At 38.0% G+C, this 22199-nt stretch overlaps 1 protein-coding gene and 1 long non-coding RNA gene across 2 annotated transcripts; one reads left to right on the top strand and one right to left on the bottom strand.

Annotated features, from left to right (window-relative positions):
• Positions 1 to 226: 226 nt before the first annotated feature.
• Positions 227 to 22015, bottom strand: HACD4 (3-hydroxyacyl-CoA dehydratase 4). Its single transcript, XM_070589697.1, has 7 exons — positions 21714 to 22015; positions 20290 to 20393; positions 17597 to 17724; positions 9334 to 9446; positions 5392 to 5498; positions 2365 to 2490; positions 227 to 1473 (listed from the first exon to the last, which is right to left on the bottom strand). The coding sequence occupies exons 1-7, from the start codon at positions 21749 to 21751 to the stop codon at positions 1391 to 1393; spliced, it is 699 nt and encodes a 232-aa protein (XP_070445798.1). The 5' UTR covers positions 21752 to 22015; the 3' UTR covers positions 227 to 1390.
• Positions 5494 to 9008, top strand: LOC139078388 (uncharacterized). The gene is made up of 2 exons (XR_011531313.1): positions 5494 to 5655; positions 8375 to 9008. It is a non-coding gene; the product is annotated as an uncharacterized lncRNA (long non-coding RNA).
• Positions 22016 to 22199: the final 184 nt, after the last annotated feature.

Below are 22199 nucleotides of genomic sequence, written 5' to 3' on the forward strand. Positions count from 1 at the left end.
ATTTCCTCTAATGGCCTAATAAAGTATAGTTTCTCTAATTCTTTCTCTTCATTTTAGTAATCCTAGATATCTATTTCAGCAGTGTAAGTAGCCATCTTTATTGGGAAGAAGCTAGACTAGGTCACCGAAAATTTGGAAATGGGTTCTGTTCTCTTTACACACTAAAGCGTTCAGTAATTTTTTTTTTAAATTTAGAAGTGAAATAAACAAGTTTAGAAACAAAATGTAGCTTCTTAAAAGGGTAATTTTAATACTTTAAAATTCCAAATATATTAAATTTATAAATATGTCAATTATCTTTATTAATACTCAATTGTTTCTTTTCAAATGTTTTATTTGGTGGAAATAAGATTACTCATTTTTTTATAATTACATTTTTATTACTTGGTTGTTCTGTCACAAAATATTTAGTACTCTTTTACATAGTCACTGGATAAGATGATTCTATAATTCTTTCAAGAAAAGTGAATGATATACTAATGTTACAGAAATGATTCTATTAGTCAACTATTCACATGTGTTTTAGATTTTCAAAGAAAGGAGCATTTTTCAAGACTATAAGCGATGACATATATGACTTGTAGTAATTAGCAATAATAATTCAGGAATAAATAATCTGAAACGTCAGTAGTCCTTAATTTTCTTACCTCTTTTAAATGATTTACTATGTTTTTGTACCTTTTACCTCCTGTAAGGTATGTATAAGGCCTGATTATGTTTAAAAAAAGGAATATGGGGCATTATTTGTATAATTACCAAAGGTCTTTTTCTGTTTTCATCAGAGCCCTCTTTTAAAGCATCAAAGCTCAAATAACTTGTGTAATATTAATGAGTACTCTTTCAGGGTTTGGAAACATGTTTAATTTTCTAAGTGTGTCTAACGTTTACGGTGGATGTTAACTCTGGGGACAGTGACATCTGTCTATAAAATATGTTACTCTAGACTACGGCAGAGCATATTCCACATCACTCCCCTCCTACAGACCTGCTGCTATTTGGGAACTCAGAAGTGAAAAGAAATAAATGTAAATAGATGTAATTTAGGTTAACAACTTCAGTTTCTTGGTTTAATTGAATCTACTCCAGGTAATCTCCTATTTCTCATTAACCTTACAGGAAAATAATGGGGCTTCACACAATATAAATGTAACTGGTATAAAATCCACAGTTTTAGGGAAGCAGGTTGTGCAGAGTATATGTTTTGAAAATACAATGTGTGAGAAACACAGACTGCTGTGATATGTCTAGAGTTTTAGAGAGGAGTGCAATTATTTCATGTCAGGTTTTGTCAAATCCTAGGTATTTTCCCACCAGAATGCTTCCTGGTTTGTGTTTGCTGTGCTGAATCCACAAGCCTGTCTTTTCTTGTGTCGCATTGTAATGCTGTGCTTCAGATTTTCCTCTTTTTAATGGGGAAGACTCTGAGCATGTCACTTCTTTCGGAGTAAAGATGACTGTAGGTAAAATACATACCTAATGTGGAGAAGGAAGTGGCAAAGTAAGTACGATTGATTAGCCATTTCTCTGGAAAGAACCATGGTTGTAAAATACAGTCACAGAGCTGCCTGAAGTCCAGGGACCAGACACTTGCAAGGGAGACTCAAAGAAAGAACACTTACAGGAGTGTCTAGATTTTCTGCAGAAGGGTAAGTAAAACAAACCCCTCCATCTTACTATTTTGTTTATTGCAAGGAATTAATTTTTCTTTAGGGAAGCTGTCTCCACTTGCCCTGAAGTTTCACATTTGTCTTCTCTTTGATGTGTTGTTTTTGTAAATATGATAATTGTTACCTTCTAAAGGTAATCTTTTTCTTGGGGATTTGTAAAGGTTAGAGCTGGAGAAACTAAAATTTAATAATGGAAGGCTTTTTCCCAGTTTCCTGGGAAAAATTAATTGCTCAAATGTTTTCAACTCTTTTTGTTCCATACACTTTTTTTGGGTCTTTTGCACCTACTCCCACTTGCCTGCGGGGAAATGCTAGCACATAAGGCCAAACAGACATGAAACAAAACAGATATCAATGGAAAAACAGAAACACCCAAGCCTGCTTAGTTTGACATCTAGGTTTTGTTTGCAGATACCTGTGTCCAATGTAAAAACGTCTAAATTTCATACACAGCGTAGTTACATATTCTGCTAGTAAAATTGTTCCTGTTCATACAGTGAAACAGTGATATATTTGATCTCATGATGTCCTGGAAAAGGCAGTATAATTTCCGGGTGCTTTGTTAACAAGGTGTAGTTCATCGTGTCAGGCTTCCTTTTCGGTCTCTCCCATGTTTGCAGACCTTTCTGTTAAGGTCGATGGTGGCACTAACCAAAAAGCAGGGGAAGAATACAAAAACAAAGCAGACGCCACTTACCTATAAAGAGCATCATGAGATATATTTTCAGCACGTATGGGAAATAGATGGATAAGTCAAAGGGCAGCGTTGTGGAGTAAGTGCCAAATGATTCAAAATAAGGCAGTGACTGATAGACGGCAAATGCTGTGCAAAGAAAAAGGAGGAATCATGAAGGTTTCCCTCCTTAATCTGTTACAGGGATATGTATGTATGTCTGCATAGCTGAAGGCTATTTTGAATTTGATCATGGCAGTTTTGTGATAATTGCTGAATCCTTTAGCTAAAGCTACAGGGGTTTGTTGTTTGTTTGTTTTTAAAGATTGGCACCTGAGCTAACAACTGTTGCCAATCGTTTTTTTTTTTTTTCTGCTTTTTCTCCCCAAATCCCCCCAGTGCATAGTTGTATATTTTAGTTGTGGGTCCTTCTAGTTGTGGTATGTGGGATGCCACCTCAACATGGCCTGATGAGCGGTGCCATGTCTGCGCCCAGGATCCGAACTGGCGAAACCCTGGGCTGCCAAAGCATAGCGCATGAACTTAACCACTTGGCCACGGGGCTGGCCCAGAAAGCTACAGTTTGATATAGAAATCTGAAAGATTAAATTGGCAAGGCCATTACAGCAGTGTGACTTGTTGAATTTTGGTCCATCTTATACTTTGTTATGTCTACAGAGAAATAGTATACAGTGTTTCTTAAAATGATATCTCAAAACACACCTGTCCCCTTAGCCTCAAATAGGGGTGACAGCCAAATGAGTTTGGAAAATGCTGCTTATATTTTCCTGTTGGAGTTTCACAACACACATTAGTATAGTAGATTCTGAAAAGTTCTGCAGTAAAGAAACTGGTTTCACCCAACATTTCCTCAGTTTAACTAGCCTTGGAATAGCTCCTCCTTCCTTCCCATGCCCCAGCAGTACTTAATAAAAACCGAGGAAGTCTGAGAAATGCTGGCCTAAATAATTTTGAGGGAGGAGGTTGGGGTGTCAGATAAAAAGAGAGAGAAGTTCTATGAAATTGTACCCTACATATAGATTTTTGATAACATTTCATGGAATAAAATGATAATGTACTATGGTTATGTAAGAGGTTATCATTAGGATAAGCTGGGGCAAGGGTATATGAGAACAATGCAATAGTTTTGCAACTTCTTGTGAGTCTAAAATTATTTTTTAAAGTGTCTTTTTTTAAAAAGATGGAGGAAAAGTCAGTCGCCCACAGCTACTAGAGCCAGACAGAACAGGCTGAGTGGCATTGGCACAGGGTCTGCAATTGACACCAAGGCATACCATCGAAGATTTCCATGGGCTACACCTCGGTCTCTAGCATTTTATCAGTAGAGTTGATTTGGTTATTCACATGGATTTAGTTTTTCTCTCACATTATCAGATGGGAAACTATAGTTATTAAAAGATATTACAGTTATCAAAAGTCAAATATGTTTTCTTAACTGCATGTTTTTATACTTTGGGAAATTTGAAATATATAGAAACATATAAAGATAAAATTAGTCACCTATATTCCACCACCCAGAATTAATCATTATTGACATTTTGTCATATGTGCATCTAGACTTTTTTCTGTATATATTTTGCTTTTAATGGCAAGAATAAGTTTATGAATCTGATTTTAATAAAAGAATCTGTGTTTTATGGTAACCATATAGGAACATGGCTTTTCTGGAAAGAAGGCTTAGAATTATGGAATAACTAGAATGGAAACCTTTCCTATACATTTATCCATCCCTTATTTTTAGGAAAAGATTAGTCATATTTCTACCTTACTCCTTTATATATGGTTTACAGTATTTTTCCTATGATATAACAAAGGACTGTACTTGATAAATGTTTCAATGAGTGAGGGGTTTCATTCTCAAAGTAATGGCAACCCTTTTTTTATGGTTTTCAAGAAGATTATTGTCTAGGTTCTCTTGGCATAGTCTATTCCAAAATTTAATAATTCTTCCGTTTGAAAACAAAACAAATTTTAAAACTCTGTCTAATATGATTTACTCTAAGCTCCTTTTCTTTGGTCATCGGTAGATAGAAAACATGTGGTTCTATTGTATATACTTTACGATTATTGCCAACGTCACCATCATTTTATGTTAAATCTGTTTCTGTATATTTTCCCTTAGTTACTTTAACATGCTTTCCCAATTTCCTTATGCCTTCACTTTTCAAAATCTTTAATCACATCTGTTGCAGAAAGTTCTCTATCACTCTGCCAAATCCCTTACAGAAGGAAGCATCTATTTCCTCAATATCCTCCAGCACTTTGCAAATTGATGATTTTCATCGTTTGATTTTAAGTTTTAGGTTTACAGTTAGGCTAAGTAGTTAGCCTACTTTGTATTGTATGCAGTAATTCATCCAGCGTTTATTAAGCCTGCATCCTAGGTTCATAAAAGGAAGGAAGCAAGGAAACAAAGAGAAGCCCATATCCCCATGGCACTTAGAGGCTAGTCAGGGAAACAGATATTCACCAAAAAATCACACAAGTGTCTAAGTACAACCAAGATAGATCTTATCAAAGAGAGATTCATGGTGCTGTACTAGGGGGAGTTGCCTTAGCTGAAGAAGTCAGGGAATCCTTCCCTGAGAAATTGCTCATAGACCTAAAGGTGGAGTTAACTTTTGCTGGCAGAGACTGGGATGCATGGTAGATGGCAAGTGGAATGGACAGTCCAGCCAGAGGGAACTGAATTTCTATGCATTGAAAAGAATCACTGAATCACTAAATGTTAAACCCCTTTTGGATGAGTAAATAGACTCAGGTTAAATGATTTACCCAAAACTCAAACAGAGATAATGAAGTTAAGGGCCTGTACTCAGATGTCCTCATTCCTCCTCCAACATTTTGTCTACTGTGCAGCACTGCTTCCCCCTCTACCTTGGTTTCTTAATGCTTTGCTTCTTTGCATCAAGGGAAGTATGCCAGGAAAGAGACATTGAGTCAGCTAAGCAGTAGCAAAAATAGTAATTTAATCATCAAAGAATTTGGTGAGCCATTATAACTAGATTGCTTTTGTCACAGTTTTCTTACCTTCAGCAAGAACACACAAAGGATAAACGGGCATCCATAGTGTTTGACTGAGCCACGTCAAGATGGCGTAGGATATTCCAATGACTGAAAGCATGCTGTAAGTGTACCTGCAAGGAGACAAGGAGCTCGTAAACATCATTGGCTGCTGATGTCTGAGGAATAACAGAAGAATGAAATACCTTACTATGCAATTAAATACACAGATAAAACTGGAAAGTGTGCAAATTCCATTCTTCATTTCCTATCATTTAAGCAGGAGAAGAGGTAAAAAAAAAAAATGGTAGGAGTGTCACCATGTCAGTCTGGTTTGTCTCATGGTGTGGATCATGTATAATTATGGAGGTGAAATGAGAAAAATGTAACCCTTATACCCCAGCAAATGACAGTTACAAATTTCCTTGATTAGTGACTTCAGTTTCACTCAGAAGCCAGCCCATTTCATGCAGCAAGCAGCTAGGTTTTTAAAGACAGAAATACTTGTAAATATCTAGGGAGTGAATTTTAAAAATAAAAATATGATTTCTAAATCCTTATTTGGCATCCCTCAACTTATGTGGTTGTGCCATCTTGTGTGATCAGTTAATGAACTGGCTTTAGGAGCTTGTTTTGGGTACAGTAGTTTTAATCCTGCCTTTGAGATGTAACAGATGAAGTGGTCTCATCTTTTTTTCTCTCTCTGACTAGGCTTAAGCATACATCAGAATCAACCAGAGGGCTTGCTAAAGCACAAATTGCTGTGCCCTATCCCCAGAGTGTCTGATTCAGGGGGGTCTGAGGTGGAGCCTGAAAATCTGTGTTACAAACAAGTTCCAGGTGATGCTGATGCCACCGGTCCAAGGACCATATTTTGAGAACTACTGGATTGGGCAGTACATACATATGGCAAAATAAAATCCAAAACCTTGAAAACATGAATGGAGAAAAGTAAATCTTTCTCTCATTCCAGGACCCTATTTCCTCAGAGGCAATGACCAATGCCAATTTCTTATGCATTCTTTCAGAAATATTTTTGCGTATACTTGTCTATGTGTATATAGACTATATACTAACAGTGCAAGCCCTCATCAAACATGGCAAGTTACTAAACTTTTTCATCTTTATCAATCTAAATGAAAAATGGTATCTCACTATTTTGTGTTTTTTCTCTTATGAGAGTAGGTAAGTATCTTCTCATATGTTTAAAAGCCACTTTTGAAGAAGTCCAGTGTATCTTTTTTCTTTGTTGCTTGTGTTTGGGTGTCAAATCTAAGAATCCATTGCCAAATCCAAGAGCACAAAGATTTACCCCTATGTTTTCTTCTAAGAGCTTTAAAGTTTTAGCTCTTACATTTAGGTTTTTGATCCACTTTGAGTTAATCTTTGTATACGGCGTGAGGTAAGGGTCCAACTTCATCTTTTTGCATGTGGATATCCAGTTGTCCCAGAACCATTTGTTGAAAAGACAATTTTTCCCCATTCAATGGTTTTGGCACCCTTGTCAAAAATCAACTGATCATAAATGTGAGAGTTTATGCCTGGACTGTCAATTCTGTTCCATGATATATCCCTATGCCAGTATCACACTCTTGATTATTGTTGCATTGTAGTAAGTTTTGAAATTGAGAAGTGTGAGTTTTCCAACTATGTTCTTCTTTTTCAAGATTGTTTTGGCTATTCTGGGTTCCTTGGGTTTCCATGTGAGTTTTAGGATCACCTTCTCAATTTCTGCAAAGGAACCAGCTGGGATTCTGATAGAGATTGAATCTGTAGATCAATTTGGGGAGTGTTGCCATCTTAACAACATTCAGTCTTCAACCCATAAACATGAGATATCTTTCCATTTATTTAGTTCTTATTTAATTTCTCTCAACAATGTTTTATAGTTTTCAGTGTATACATTCTGTACATCTTTTGTTAAATTTATTCCTAAGTACTTTAATTTTTTGATGCTATTATAAATGGAACTGTTTTCTTAATTTTGTTTTACCTGGGTCATTGCAAGTATATATAATACAATTGATTTTTGTATATTGATTTTTTGTTCTACACCTTGCTGAACTAGTTTATTAGTTTTAATATTTGTTAGTGGATTCCTTATGATTTTTTATATACAAGATCATGTCATCTGCCAATAGAGATAATTTTACTCCTTCCTTTCCAATATGGATGCCTTTGACATCATTTTCTTGCCTAACTGCCATGGCTAGAACTTCTAGTACAATGTTGAATAGAAGTGGCAAGAGTGGACATCCTTGTCTTGTTCCTGGTCTTAAGAGGAAAGATCAGTCTTTCATCATTAACCATCATGTTAGCTGTGGATTTTTCACAGATGCCTTTATCAGGTTAAGGAAGTTCCTTGGTCTTTGCTTTTAAAACAGTCATTCTAGGGTAACTTTGGAAGATAATTCTGCCCCCATTTTACACAGGAAAAAAAATTGAGTTGCAAAAAGTTTAGGTGCTCAGGAATTTCTCTCCTAGGTTAAGAGAAATGAAAACATATATGCACACAAAAACCTCGTACATGGATGTTCACAGCAGTATTCCTCATGACCAAAAAGTAGAAACAACCAAAATGTCCATCAACTGATGAATGGATAGATAAAAAGTGGTATATCAATACAATGGAATATTATTCAGCCATAAAAAGTAATGAAATACTGAGACATGTTACAACATGGATGAACCTTGAAAACGTTATGCTAAGTGAAAGCAGCCAATCACAAAGGCCACATATTTTATAATTCCATTTATATGAAATGTCCAGAATAGGCAAATCCATAGAGATAGTATGTTAGTGGGGGCCAGGGGCTGAGAGGAGGAGAGAATGGGAGTCACTGCTAATGGGTTTGGGGTTTCTTTTGGGGATAATGAAAATGTTTTCAAAATAGTAGTAATGGTTACACTTATCTTTGAAAACACTAAACCCCACAAATATTATACTTTAAAAGGGTGAATATTAAGATATATGAATTATCTTAGTGCTATTGTGTTTGTTTTTTATAAGGTTAAGTGATTTTCCCAAGATGGTACAGCAAGTAAGCAGTGGAGGTGGGGTTCATCCTGAGATCTTCTACTTCTGTGTTCAAAAGTCTTTCCATGACATCATGATACCCCTCTCAATGCAAAAGTCACTTTGTTCTCCAGTGAGTCTACTGAGCTTATCTGAGACTGAATCGACACTGAAAGAGTCAGGCGTACCAGAGAATAAGACATCAGAAACCACAGTCCTGGATGAGGCGCTATGTCTCATGAGGAGGGGCAGTTCTCAGCTACGAAACCTGAAGTAGCAGTTACGACACGTCTGCAAAGTGAGCCACTGAGCAAAGGGGACTGTTTTACAGCACTGCTGGTAGAGATAAGACTAGGCTCATCTCGTTGCAAAGTTTCAGAATTAGAAGAAAATCTAAGACAATCCAGAGCAAGCGTTCTTAACCTGAGGTTCCGGGATTTCCACGGAGTTCACCAAAGAGCCTCAGTCAGTCATCTGAACCTGGCGGGACTGTAAACAAAAATGTATGTGGACGGGCATTTTTTCCCAGAGAGATGAGGCCCTATATTGAAAATATTCTCCAATTCACAGAAACCAACTTTGTAAATTCTGACTATGATATAATAAAAGTCGTGCTTTGCTTATTAAAGTAACGTGTACCAGAGCAATTGCAAGAAATGCCTTTCATTAGCAAACAGCTGTGAGGTTTATTCCAAATTGGTGTTATGCCAAGTCTTCTGCTGGAAACCTGAATGCGCTGATTTGCTCTTGTAATACCACGGTAGGTTTTCATTATCTTTGATATGCCCATTATGGAAAGCACTAAAAATACATTTCCATATCAAGATAAAATAATTTGAAAAGGGGTTATGTTTTTCTCTCTCATTCAGAGTAACCAAATGCAAGCAGCTATTACTGGTTTCACTGTAAAAAGCAATTTGACTTTGTTTTAAGAGATTATTTTGTCTCCTTACCTAACCATATCCAATAGATTCCAAAAGAAGAATAAAACACACACCACGTATTTCCCTTGGACTTCCTCTTGACTGGTGATCACCACAAAGAGGATGATTATTCTCTCTGTGAGCTAACAAAGAAACAGCAAAGTCGAGAATTAGGATCATCTGTTAAGCGTGTAGGCAATTTTCTAATTTTAAAAACCAGAGTTTCTCTTAAAAGCACGTTTTAACTGGAAAGAAGTACTCTAAACTGTTAACATGATCTCTGAGGGAGCAGAGTAATGGATGAATTTCATATCCTCCTTTTTGTTTTTCTATATTCTCCAAATTACATATAATGAATAAAAAGATAACATATATTTTATCTGAGTCAGGATATTTCCCTTCTTGTGATACACGCACACGTTTTTGTTCACTTTGGCAAGCTCTCATTGAGTGTCCATGACGTATTACATGCTAAGACTATATATATGGTAGGAGAATGTGAGGCAATAACCATAACACATGTGAATAATGCGGTCCTTTAAAGAGCACAGGTGAGGGAGACACCTGCCTGGGGAAGGGATGCAGAGAGATCTATGAAGACAGGCACCATTTCAGTTGGATCTTGAAAAATAGACAGGGGTTTGTCAGGTGGACTGGAGAGGAGGAATGGCATCCGAGGCCCAGGGAGCAGCCTGAGCAAAGAGGCAGAGGTGTGAAAATGCAGGGTGTGTGTGTTGGGGAGTAATGAGGACCCCTGGGGGGGGAGGGTTCTGCATAGAAGGGAATAATAGGGGATAAATTGAAAACATGGTGGGGGCTGGGTTGTGAAGGGTTTTGAATGACAGGCTGAGAAATTTCAATTTCATCCAACAAGGACGCCATCGTAGCTTTTCAGGTGGAGCTGGGTGTGGGGGAAGGGAAGTAATATAATCCTAGCCCTCATAAGCTAGTGGAAAATGAAAAGAATTCAACATATTCATTTTTTTCCAAGTCAGTAAGCATTTGCAAATCATTGAGAATTCACATGCTTACGGCTTAGCTTCAATTACTGACCTCAAAAAATACATTCCTCTTTCCCAATCTAAATGTAATGTGCTTTCTTATGTTGTATTAATATCCCCAGTACACTCTGCATTTCTTGTTTTTTTTTTTTTTTAATAGAATATTTTACTTTGCTCTACATGGTCAAAGGAAAATATAGTTGAGATTGAGGGAGCATATTAGTGATAAAGGAAAGGGAGAATTGCTTTCTATTTTTCAATAGCTGTTTTTATTTTTAAAGCGGATCAAAGAGAAAAGACTGGGATAATCTATGACTTAGAATCATAGGCTGTTAGTCCTGGAAAATCACCTAGTGCAGAGAAATCCAAGATTTGCCAACAGCAGCCCACATGATCAGAAATCCACATGTATAAGCTATATCAGCATACTTATGACTACCACGGTGAGTCAAGAGGATCTTTGCTTGGCTAAGGGAATTAGATATGATTCAAACCTTAGTCAATCTATGGAAGCTATCTACATAGCTGTTTTTCTTTTGTCAGTCTTTCTTTACGATGCCCTAGTTTCTTGATTTAATTTAATTACATTTATATAATGAATTATACTTAACTGCAATTATAATTACTGAATGAACCAAGCTTGCTGTCATGTCACCTGGCAGCCTTCAGATACAAGATCTTAGCAGTAAACAAGTACTTAGGCACCACCTAATCTTACATTTGATCAGTGCCTGCTAATTAAGAAATCATCTAATTTTTGATAAAAATCTCAGGAGATATACACACCTGAAGGCATACACACAACACATATTTCTAATTACATGGCTGACTATTGAAAGAAAAAACTTAGATACTTCTTGATAAGACGGATCTCTAGGGGACCTTCTAGATACTAGCCCAATACCACCTTTTTGTGAATAAGGAATTTGGGAACCAGAGAAGGTAAGTGACTTGCCCAAACTAGTGGCAGACTTGGGCGCCACTGTTTTCCAGAGTTGTAAGCTATTCGTGATGTCAGGCTGCCCCTTAATAATGGGTACAGAGGAGAAAATCTCCTAAAAGAGACTGCAGCTGCACAATGAAACTCACCATGTTGAAAATCATCACTTGAGGGTCTGTGGCGTGTTAGTGATGGAATCCCAACTGCACAGAAGTCAGCGATCAACATGACCCCAAAACACAACCATGTACTTACATGGAGGACCACCCCAACAATCTCGATTTAATTAACAAATTACCTGATAGTTATTCAAACTCTAACTTGACCGTTCAATGGCAATACAATGGGAGAATTTAGGTGGAGATATTCGTAAATTGATAAAAGCCAACATTTATTGGTTACTTTGTGCCCAGTTCTAAACATACACCATCTCATTTAGTCTCCATAATGACCCTAAGAAGTAAGTGCTCATAGTATGATCTGCCTTTTGCAAAGGATGCTGCATCTTACAAAGTGAAAGTGACTTGCCTACAGATCTGGAATCAAAATCTAGACACTGCGATTCTAAATCGCTTGTTCTGAAACAATTAAGACATTTTCACCTTTGTTATTTTAGGGGCCATCCCTGCACCTAACATCCAGGTTAGAGCCTACTCTTTAAAGAAACCTGCCTTCAAAACTTAAACCTGAAAACAAGACCCTCCTTATCTAAATCAACACCAAAACAATTTTGAAGAATAGACTTTTTAAATTTATTACTTTTGACCAGTTATTTGGAGCTGACACTTGGGAACACTTAACACTTTATCATTTTAAACAAAAGCTGTGAGAAAATGACTAATTACTAATGAATGGTCTTGGAATGTTTAGTGTAACTCAAACAGCTAGAATAAAAGTACAGTAAAAACCACCCTATAACTTAGGCCAAATTAAACATGGTGGTAATGTGGTCTACTCAGAAGTAAGGCAGCCATAAAATAAAAATACTTTGCATTTTTTCTGTTCTATTTGGCAATCCTAAACTCCAGGTTAAGCAAGGACCAAAATTAAGTTGTTACTGTATAGATGGCAGCTAGCACTTTAGTTATTAACTATTGAAGGGGTAAAATGAAGTTTCAACTAGAGGGAGAATTTCTAGAATCTTAAAAATAAGTTAGTTTTAACCTCACAGACTATTATTTTACTAAAATGATAACCCAAACTGTTTCAATCCTGTGAACTTTTGTTGACAATTTCAGAAACGTACCCTTATATGTTCAAAAACCACCAATTACTTTCTTCTGTAAGACAAAAGCATTTAAATAATACTATTTATATATTTTTTGTTTATTTATTCATTTTTCAATAGATGTTCATTGAGTGCACTGCTCTGGGTCCCGGGGGATCAAGCCCTGGTCCCAGCCTCATGGTATTTACATCCTACTTGGTGAGACAGACAGTAAACAAATGTGACCTTGGGTAATTTATTTAACTTTTGTGTTAAGTAATTGCACTGGAGATAATAATTAGTATTAGTATTAAATAGTAAATATTATACAGGATAAGTTGTGAAGATTAAATGAGTTAATGCATGTGAAGATCTTAGGAAAGTGTTTGGCACGTAGAAAGCCCTAAATAAATGTAAGCTATTATTATTAAGAAAATAAACATAATTTAATGTAGTGATTAGTAGTATATTTATAGGAAAACACATTTTTTTCAATATAATTAAGACCATTAGTGAATACAAAAATTAATCTCAGCATCTTTAAAATTATACTATGAATATAGCTTTATAGTTATCACACTGAAGAACTCCATGGATCAAAGGCGAAGAATAGAGGCAAAATCTAAGATCTCATCTACAGAGTGAATGCTGTATTATCTACAGAGATATCTATGGAGTGTGTGCAATTCAGTCCCAAGAGGCTTAAAAATTTTGAGAGTCTCACAGCTCCATACTATCTTTAGTACAATTTTATCTCTAACAATATAAACCTGTTCCCAACTCAAAACTGGAGAGAAAAATCTACATGATTTTATGGAAAACCAGAAGATTATTGAATCTAGCAATGCAAAGCAGCACCTGCTTCACAGATAAAAAGAATTTAGGGTGAGGGGCTGGCCCCGTGGCCAAGTGGTTAAGTCTGTGCGCTCCGCTGCAGGCAGCCCAGTGTTTCGTTGGTTCGAATCCTGGGCACGGACATGGCACTGCTCATCAAGCCACGCTGAGGCACCGTCCCACATGCTACAACTAGAAGGACCCACAACGAAGAATATACAACTATGTACTGGGGGGCTTTGGGGAGAAAAAGGAAAAAATAAAATCTTTAAAAAAAAAACAAGGAATTTAGGGTGAAACTTGGCTGTTTTCCTGAAAGGTTTATTTTAAGACCCTCCTTTGGGATTTCCTTCATATATGCTCTCAGAAGAATCTGTGACTGTGAAATCTTTGGAGTGGTTTTTGGCAAGCAGATCCCTGCCTGCCCTTATCAGAAATAGGAGGTAATATTGGTAAATATAAAAATAGATCTTGCAATTTGGGCTCACAAATGGAATTTTTTAGGCACAATAATTTGGGAGTAATAATTCCTAGTATTTTGATTTATAGATTTTAAAAGCTGTGTAAAATTAATACAGGTACAGCAGTGTTTATTATGATGCAAAGGGAAGGATGCAGAATTTAGCCATTTTAATTCAGTTATATATGAAGTCTTTGCATTTAAAGCATTTCTCAAAAGGTAAAGGAGTAAACTGGATTACTCTGAGCGGTTCCTAAAGGTCCTTCAGTCTAACGGCATGATACGAAGGTTAGTTTTGTGGATATTTTCCTCTCTCTTTGAGTTGAAACATCCTAAAGCTATGTCAATAGAAACCTCTTTCTCAGGCTTCCGCACAAGCAAAGTCAGAGCAAAGCCCTTCAAAATCAATATTTCAGGGTTGGTAGTGTTTCCGCTCTGTAAAAGCCACATTGTTTTGATTAAATCTACTGAAATAAACTGATTTCCCAATTCAGCTTTTTTTTACTAAAGCCAATAAAACATGCAAGCTCATTTGGGAGGAAGGAGTTAGAGGGGAGAGATGCCTAGTTTTCACTTATATTTTCATTTCTCATAATAGTTATATGCCCCCTTTGGACGTTTTTTACTATCCCATTTTAAGTATATCAAAAGTTTACTATATTTCCTTATGTAATTTTAATTGGCATGTAATTATTTCCAAAAATGGACATCTATAAACAACTATTTATGTTATAGTTTTGCCCTTTTCCCCTTATGTATATATTTTTTAAGTACATAAAGTATATATATCTGTGTTAAATTACAGTCTTATTGTCAATGGATTTCCCCCCTTTTTTCCTTTAGCAATTGTGTGTAACTTTAGAAATTCATAATGGCTTTTCCCTAACTCTCAAAATAAAGATGTGTGTATAAAACATTTAAAAATACACAGAACAAAACACAGAAAACAAACATACCCCCTATACACACACCACCACCATTTGATACATGGGATTGTAATTATTCAACTAGCTAATGTTTCCTACTGCCTTTTGGAATGACTTATCTTGATATTTTGGAAGACCATTTCCCAAAAAGAGAATTCATTTGTGACTCAGCAATCTCACAAAAATGTCAAAATAACACCACAAACATGCAGACATGTTCTTCAAACCACTTGAAAGCAGCTGGACACCATGCATTTTTCAAGATACCATATGTAATCAGCTATGGCTACCGTGTAAGTAGCTTAGCCACACTTTTAACTACAGTTTCTTCACTTAGAAATGGGGAAACAGGAAAACCAAGAATTATTACACAACCTTAGAGTTTTGTTTGGTTACTTTAAAGCAAGGACTTCAGAGTCATCTCATAATGAGGGAATTCTTCTAATTGTCTTCAGAACTCTAAAAAAGGAAGACCGGAGAAACTGAAACTTTGGATGTGATGATGTGTTTTTGAAGCTTTCTCCAATACCATGTCCAATGTGAAAACCGTAGAAAAGATAGTAAATGAATAAAAGAGAGAGGGCAGATAAAATCTCAAAGAGACAAAAAGAGGAAGCCAAACAATCAGAAGAAAACTGAATAATAATCAGCTCAGGACGAAAATGGCAATTGTCTTCTCTAATGTGGTGATCCCTGACTTCTTATCCCTCCAGACAATAAAGACTTCAAAATCATTTGAGCCCACTAACAGTAGACTTTGCAACCTCACCTTTGAAAAAAAGTTTCAATGTATATTTGCTATTATTTTTAAATTACCAAACCAGGATATAGCTTGATTACAGTGATCATATTTCTATAAGCCAAAACAGTTCTAATTAATAGTGATTAAAATCACACTTAAATATTCTGGAATTTCTGGAACTCCAAGAAATCAGATTTATAAGTTGTATCATAATTTCTATTAGCAGGCAAGCCTACACGATTTTGGAAAGCATAAAAAACGTGAACATTTTCTAGGCATATTGCAGGTATTCTGTCTTTTTTCCTACAAATTTGCCTGTCCTTTTTCTCACATGCATTCCCTACATTGGCAATAGCTAAAATAACACTACTTAACTTTGAAAATGCTGTTTTACCATGAAATTAATATTAGCCAATTTAGCCTAAAAAAGTAAAAAGTCCAAAAAAGTATACCAAAAGATGACTTAGACTTTAGATGAATTTGATCATTCTCTAAGCAAAATAATTCCATATGGTGGAATACAACTTTCATTTAACCTGGGTTGTTAATTCTGTTCTCTAAAATTAGCATTATGGAATACTGACACTATATGCATTTGGTTGTTAACAAGTAATAAACACCAATAAATCTTGTTCCCAAATAATATGCTTCTTCTGGGACAGATATGTACCCAATTTTATTTTGTAAGGAAATATGTTTAGGGGAATTCCATCTAGGTCTTGGCTAGCTAACTGACTGCTCTAGTCTTGGTAGTTTATACTCTAAATATTGCCCTGATTTTTATTTTACATTTGATATTTCAGCACTCAAAATGTCTTCAACCTAATGAATACTATTTCTCTACTTTTATTTCATAAGTAAAATTTAAAATTTCCCATAAACTTGTAATGCTGAATTCTTAATAGGCTCCTTAGAATTATATTCCTACTTCCATCTTTTAAAGTTTCATGGTATTTTAAGCAAATTTTAACACAAGGATCCATGCCACTCCTTCATTCAACAAAAATTTAAGGTGTATGTTTAGGTTCTAAGCACTTTGCTAGGTTCTGGCAGTACAATCAGATTCTGGTATTTTAATTATTTTTTACAATGCAAATTTGTCAAATTTAGTTATTTACCAATTTTGCTAATTCATTTTGTGAATATTTAAAATTATACTCATGTAACTATCTTTGTCTGTAGATTTTAAACACATGTTCATATAGGCACCTAACTCTTATCTCTCCCTCCTTATGGAAAATACCACTTTTTTATTTTTCTTGCCTTAATCCAGCAATGATTTCCTAATGAATCTCTACCAGTGAACTTCCCATCTTCCTTCAACCTGCCTTTAAAAGGAACATGGTCATCTAAGATTACAGACATGGTAGAAGGAACAAATAATAGCTAAAATAATACAATAGGTACCCCATATTGTCTTCTTAACTAAGCACTAGGAACCTATCCCACCCATTTTCTCAGTTATGTTGTTCTTTTCACATCATGTGAGGAAAGGCAGTTCAGAACAACTATATGACTTGTTTAAATTCATACAACTAGTAAGAGATAGAACTGGGATTTGAATCCAGGTCTGATTGGTGCCCAAGTCTTTGATTAGATTCTACTAGATAAACATGAATGATCTTTGCTTTCAATTTGTATTCAGTAAAAGTGGCAGAATGCATAAGAAGTGGCTGGGGAATATTCTATTTTCTGGAGAGAGATGAAGGGAACTTTTTTTATTTTTTGATCATCTGCTTTTTGCCAGATATCATGTGTGTGGTTCCCCGAAACAGCCCAAAGATTGTGAGTGATATGACCCCACAGTGGTAGATGGAATAGCCAGGAATCAAACCTGAGTCCGAATGGCTCCAATCCTATGCCCCTGCTCTGTCTTATACTGTCCAGGGCAGTGGCATAGCGAGAGTGGGAAGTGGCTGTGACATCTCCTCCCAGGAGAGGATCACGGCGGTGTCACACAGATCCCCAAGCGTCACTCCTCTGAATGTTTCCAGCTGACTATTCTAACTGTGCAGTGTTTTTGGATGAGGTAATTTTTCATGGAATTCTCCTTCTTAGTGACTTGGGTTGCAAGTTAGCAAGGGTTGGCTTTTTAACCGCCATAAAGTCAAGAGAGGCTATAAATAGAACAAAGTTAAGTATGAAACAGATTCCATAATACTAATAATGTGACTCAAACCCACCTGCAGGAACCTGGGAAGAAGATGGTTCGATTCAATGCCAACACATATGTGCAGCAACTCCAAGAGGGAGACGGATTGGCAAAGTCGCATCACAAGTCCAATGGCATAAAAAGTGTCAACCATGGAATCTGTGTCCAGCAAATTAAAAATATGGACATACTAAGTAAAAACTAGATCACAACCCAAATCGACGCGGCACTTTGAAACAAAATTGAGATTATTTACTTCCTTATTCATTGTACGTGTGAGAAATTTCCTAAATAGGCTACTAAATTATGAAGAATACTATGCAACCAAAGAAAGCACTTCAGATTATAGAACATTCTAATTGATCCTCTTCCAAAAAGAAATAAAAGCTTGAAAAAGAAGGCTTCATGGCCAAAGCTATAGCATTTATTCCCCATTTACGAGATTATAAGCAATTCCCGCATAAAAGTAGCCAGTTAGAATCTAGACGACATCAAATGCCAACAGATTGGAGGGGAGCTTATTAAAAAAGCTGCTGTGCTCACAGCTTTTCCATTGACAAGAAACTGACAGGGAGGAGAAAAATGTGATTTCAGAGAAGCTTTATGGAAATGACATTAATGATGCCATGATATCAAATAACATCTTATGTGTATCTAGCATTTGTGTGCTATGCACACTTAATTAGTGCTTTCTGGATCTTTGTTAGTTTTAAACACTAGAATTTGGGCCTCTGATGGGGTCTTTTGGAGTTTGCATTGCAGAGGGCACAAACGAAATACTGCATCTGGAGAGAGCTGAAATGGGAGGGATACAAATGTTCCTCTAAATAGGATAAATGTGGTGGTTTAAATTTTAAGATGAAATCCTGCCATGTTAAGAACCTCCTGGGGAAGACGTTGCTGTCTGTACTGCCTAGTGATCATTCACATGACGATATCTATTGAGCACTAAGGGTTTCTCTTCTTAGCAGCTCTGTAAGGTGGACACTATTACCTTCATCCCCAATTCATGGATGATTCCTGAGGCATAGACAGTCCAAGCTGTTATCCAAGGCCCTGCCCTTGCTGTAACAGAGCGTGATCGATTACACAGCTCGCCAAAGGAGGAAGGAAGCAGGTGCTTCTCGTTCAGGTGATTAGATTGCTGTTAAGCTACTCAATTTATACATTGACTCAGGAATTGTACTGAACCCCCACTTAGTTGTTTCAGTCCTATTTCAACCGTAGGAATAGGTTGCATTTCTTTAATAATAAGTAGCTTCTATAATTATAAAGGCAAGATAATAGTTAAGAAATAAATACACGGCTGACGAAAGCAATTTTTTCCTACTGGAGATGCCAGGCAGCATAAGAAAGAGTTCATTGCTTGCAGCTCGTGTTGGGAATGACCTGTAAAACGCCCACAAAGCCACAGCCAACTTCCAAGGCCTGGAAGTGATGATTTGTTTCTAAAGATATAAAGGAAGTTTTCCCAACCCCTGTGTTTTCCTCTCCTTGAAGACTCCCAACGCTCATAGTTGAAATTCAAGCCTCCAGTTGTATCTTTGGAGATTCTTAACAAAGGCAAGAACTGATCTGTAGATTTGTAGTAAGAAAAAGCAACATAAAATAGTCTACATTCCTCAGCAGTAGATTAATTTCCTTATTATACCAAAGTCTGGATTGATGAGCATAGCGTGATTTTTCCCAGATAGAGTCTATATGTTTGTTTTCAGCTGAAACCAGCAGTTGCTCAAATTTCAAGTCATGCAACAGTTGTAAACTGTGATGACACTTACCCATGTGGGGATGGAACATGAAAATAATGTTATTTCGACAGTCATTTAGTGATTCAGTTTTTGAAAACTGAAATGCTATTTAAAATCTTTACTTTTGAGGAAACTGGAGGAAGCTTATGACCTAAACCGTTAATGCCAGCTCCCATAGAGGTGACGAGTCAGCCACATTTTCTCAGGGGTACATTAATCCTTAAGGGGACCAAATACAGGCCTGAGGGATATTCAGTTTATCTTTCATTTATTAGTAGTCTCCAGTCACCTTAAACCTGAGGAATAAAAACAAGGAAAGAATTTGCTTAATTCCTGATTTCTCAGCATAAAACATTAGACTGGAATTTACAGATTTCCTCAAAACACACCAAATCTGCTAAGGTTTGGTGCAGAATCAGAAAGGAGAAGTGATGGGGCCAGCCCGGTGGTGCAGGTTAAGTTCGCACGTTCCGCTTTGGAGGCCTGGGGTTCGCCGGCTGGGATCCCGGGTGCCGACACAGCACAGCTTGTCAAGCCATGCTGTGGCAGGTGTCCCACAAATAAAGTAGAGGAAGATGGGCACAGATGTTAGCTCAGGGCCAGTCTTCCTCAGCAAAAAGAGGAGGATTGGCAGCAGATGTTAGCTCAGGGCTAATCTTCCTCAAAACAAAGGAAAAGAAAAGAAAAGAAAGGAGGAGTGAAATGGCACTGCCCCAGTACCATGTCTATGTTTTTAGGGCAAACTGTCTACTCAGGGAGAAGCCGAATCCTTTTCCCTCATCTTACCTCCCTCTTCTCCAACAAGGTTTGGTTTTTGCATTAAGCAACAAGTATACTTACTGAAAAATATCGTCCCTAAATTTTAGAGGAGTGAAGGATATTAGGCGAATCATAGAAGTTAAAAAATTAATGTAACCAGGACCAGTTAAAAACAAGGATTAAAAGTTAAAAATCCAAAACCGCTTTGGAGTTTTACCTTTTCCAAATGAAAAGAATCTGACTGTCATATTTGTAAATATCCATGAGTGGCCACAGAACTGGATTAAGTAGTAGATAAAAAGATAGATGTTCCTCCGATACCTATAAAGACAGGAAAATACCGTTAAACACTTCCTTTATAATCATCCTTTCAGCACTATACACGTGTCTTTTAACTAACCTACTGGGCAAGGTGAGTAAGCTTTTATTGGGTTACCCTTTAATGCACATCAGATTTTGAAAGGACCCACAGCACACACTGTCTGCTAAAGTGCATATCCTGAGTTTGCTTAAAGCCAACTATGGTTCCATTTCAAAGTCCACTTTCACCTTTGCTAAAGTTCTAACCTTGCCGTTTGTCAAGGGATAAAAGTAAGCATTGCAAAGATGGCTTTGAATATTTTGAAAAAAAATATGGATGGAGAAGGATTGATGTGGTCAATACATGTTCCAGTAGCTTAGCCTGCTAAGTGTGGAACTTGAGAGATAACTGGTTTATAGTTACAAGAGGGAGCATGACAATGGCATTCCCAAATAGTAGATAATTCAGTAACTGGACTGACTTCGAATGCATTGTGTGAGACGGGTCAGTATCTCGCCACTGCCTCCTACTATATTTTGCAAGAGCAGATAGGTTCCTTCATCAGACACCCATAGAAAGCAGTTTAGTCGCTAGGCCAGAAAAGGGAAGTCAAGCTAGGTTTAAAAATGGGTTGCTGGGGAGATGACTAAGAAAGATGGACAGATATATGGCTGAGGGAGTTAGGAAAAGCATTGTTGGAAGTTTTGCCTGAGGTTCAGAAGGGTGGTTGGAGTGACCCTGCCACTGTAGACAAGATTTTCTTGTAGTTGGAGATGTGCAACCTCTGAGAAACAAGGCAAATAAGTTGGGAAGCAGATACAGTGTAGCTTGATGATTTTGCTGGCGGGTGACACAGAGTGCTAAGGCAATGGGGAAGAGGAATTGCTCCCGTAAACCTGCATCAGAATGACTTGGTGCGTTAGCGCAGCATTCACATCCGCTATACCCCTGAATCAGTTTTCAGGAACAGGGCCCTGGAATCTACACGTGCGATATATGTTTCTAAACATCAGCCTGCAACATTGCGTGTGAGAAAGTCCAGGGAAGGGCTGCGGGTGGGGCGAGGGAGGAAGAGAAGGACTGGCAGAAAGCGCGGAAAAGGAAGGGGTGGCCGAGCAGGTCCTTCCCATTTCCTCCTCCGCAAAATGGGGGAAATAATAGAGCCTTCTTCCTAGAGTTGTCGGGAGAACTGAATTAGCTGGTACCTGTCAGGGGCTCAAAGGAGCGCGGGCGCCGGCAGGCTCTGCGGGGCGCCAGTGGGTGCCCGCCCAGCCGTGAGGGGGACCCCGCCCGCGGGGCCCCTCCTCCCGCGCCCTCCCCGGGTCTGCCGAGCGCCCTACCTGGGCTGCAGCCAGGCGGGGTGCGCCGTGGACCCCATGGGCCGCCGCCGCCAGGCCCTCCAGCGCCGTCGGGAAGGAGCACCTCCGGGAGCGCGGGAGGGACGGCCCCGGGCAGGCGCGGAAGGGCGGGGCCTCTCCACACTCAGCAATTTAGAAAAAAAAAAAGCCCAAGATCGTGCAATGGGCACGAGAAAAAACCAAGTTCCTGAAGTTCCTGCAGCGGCGGGAGCGCCCTGCACCACCACCGGCACGCGGGGCGCGGCCCGTGCGCGAGACCGGGCAGGCGGGGCGGCGGCCCCAGCGCGCCCGCGGTCCCCGGGTCCACGACGCTCCTTACAGAGCTCCTGATCTTTGGACGGCTGCAAGCCTCGTGGAAATTAATAGACCCTCCTTTCTGTTGCTGAAAGCGTGCAGACACGCCATCCCAAAGCCTCCCCAGATGCGTGGGCCCCAGGGTGGGCGCGTCTCCTTTCACCTTCACCTGTG

The sequence above is a fragment of the Equus przewalskii genome, chromosome 22, assembly GCF_037783145.1.
Source record: "Equus przewalskii isolate Varuska chromosome 22, EquPr2, whole genome shotgun sequence".
Taxonomy (NCBI): Eukaryota; Metazoa; Chordata; class Mammalia; order Perissodactyla; family Equidae; genus Equus; species Equus przewalskii.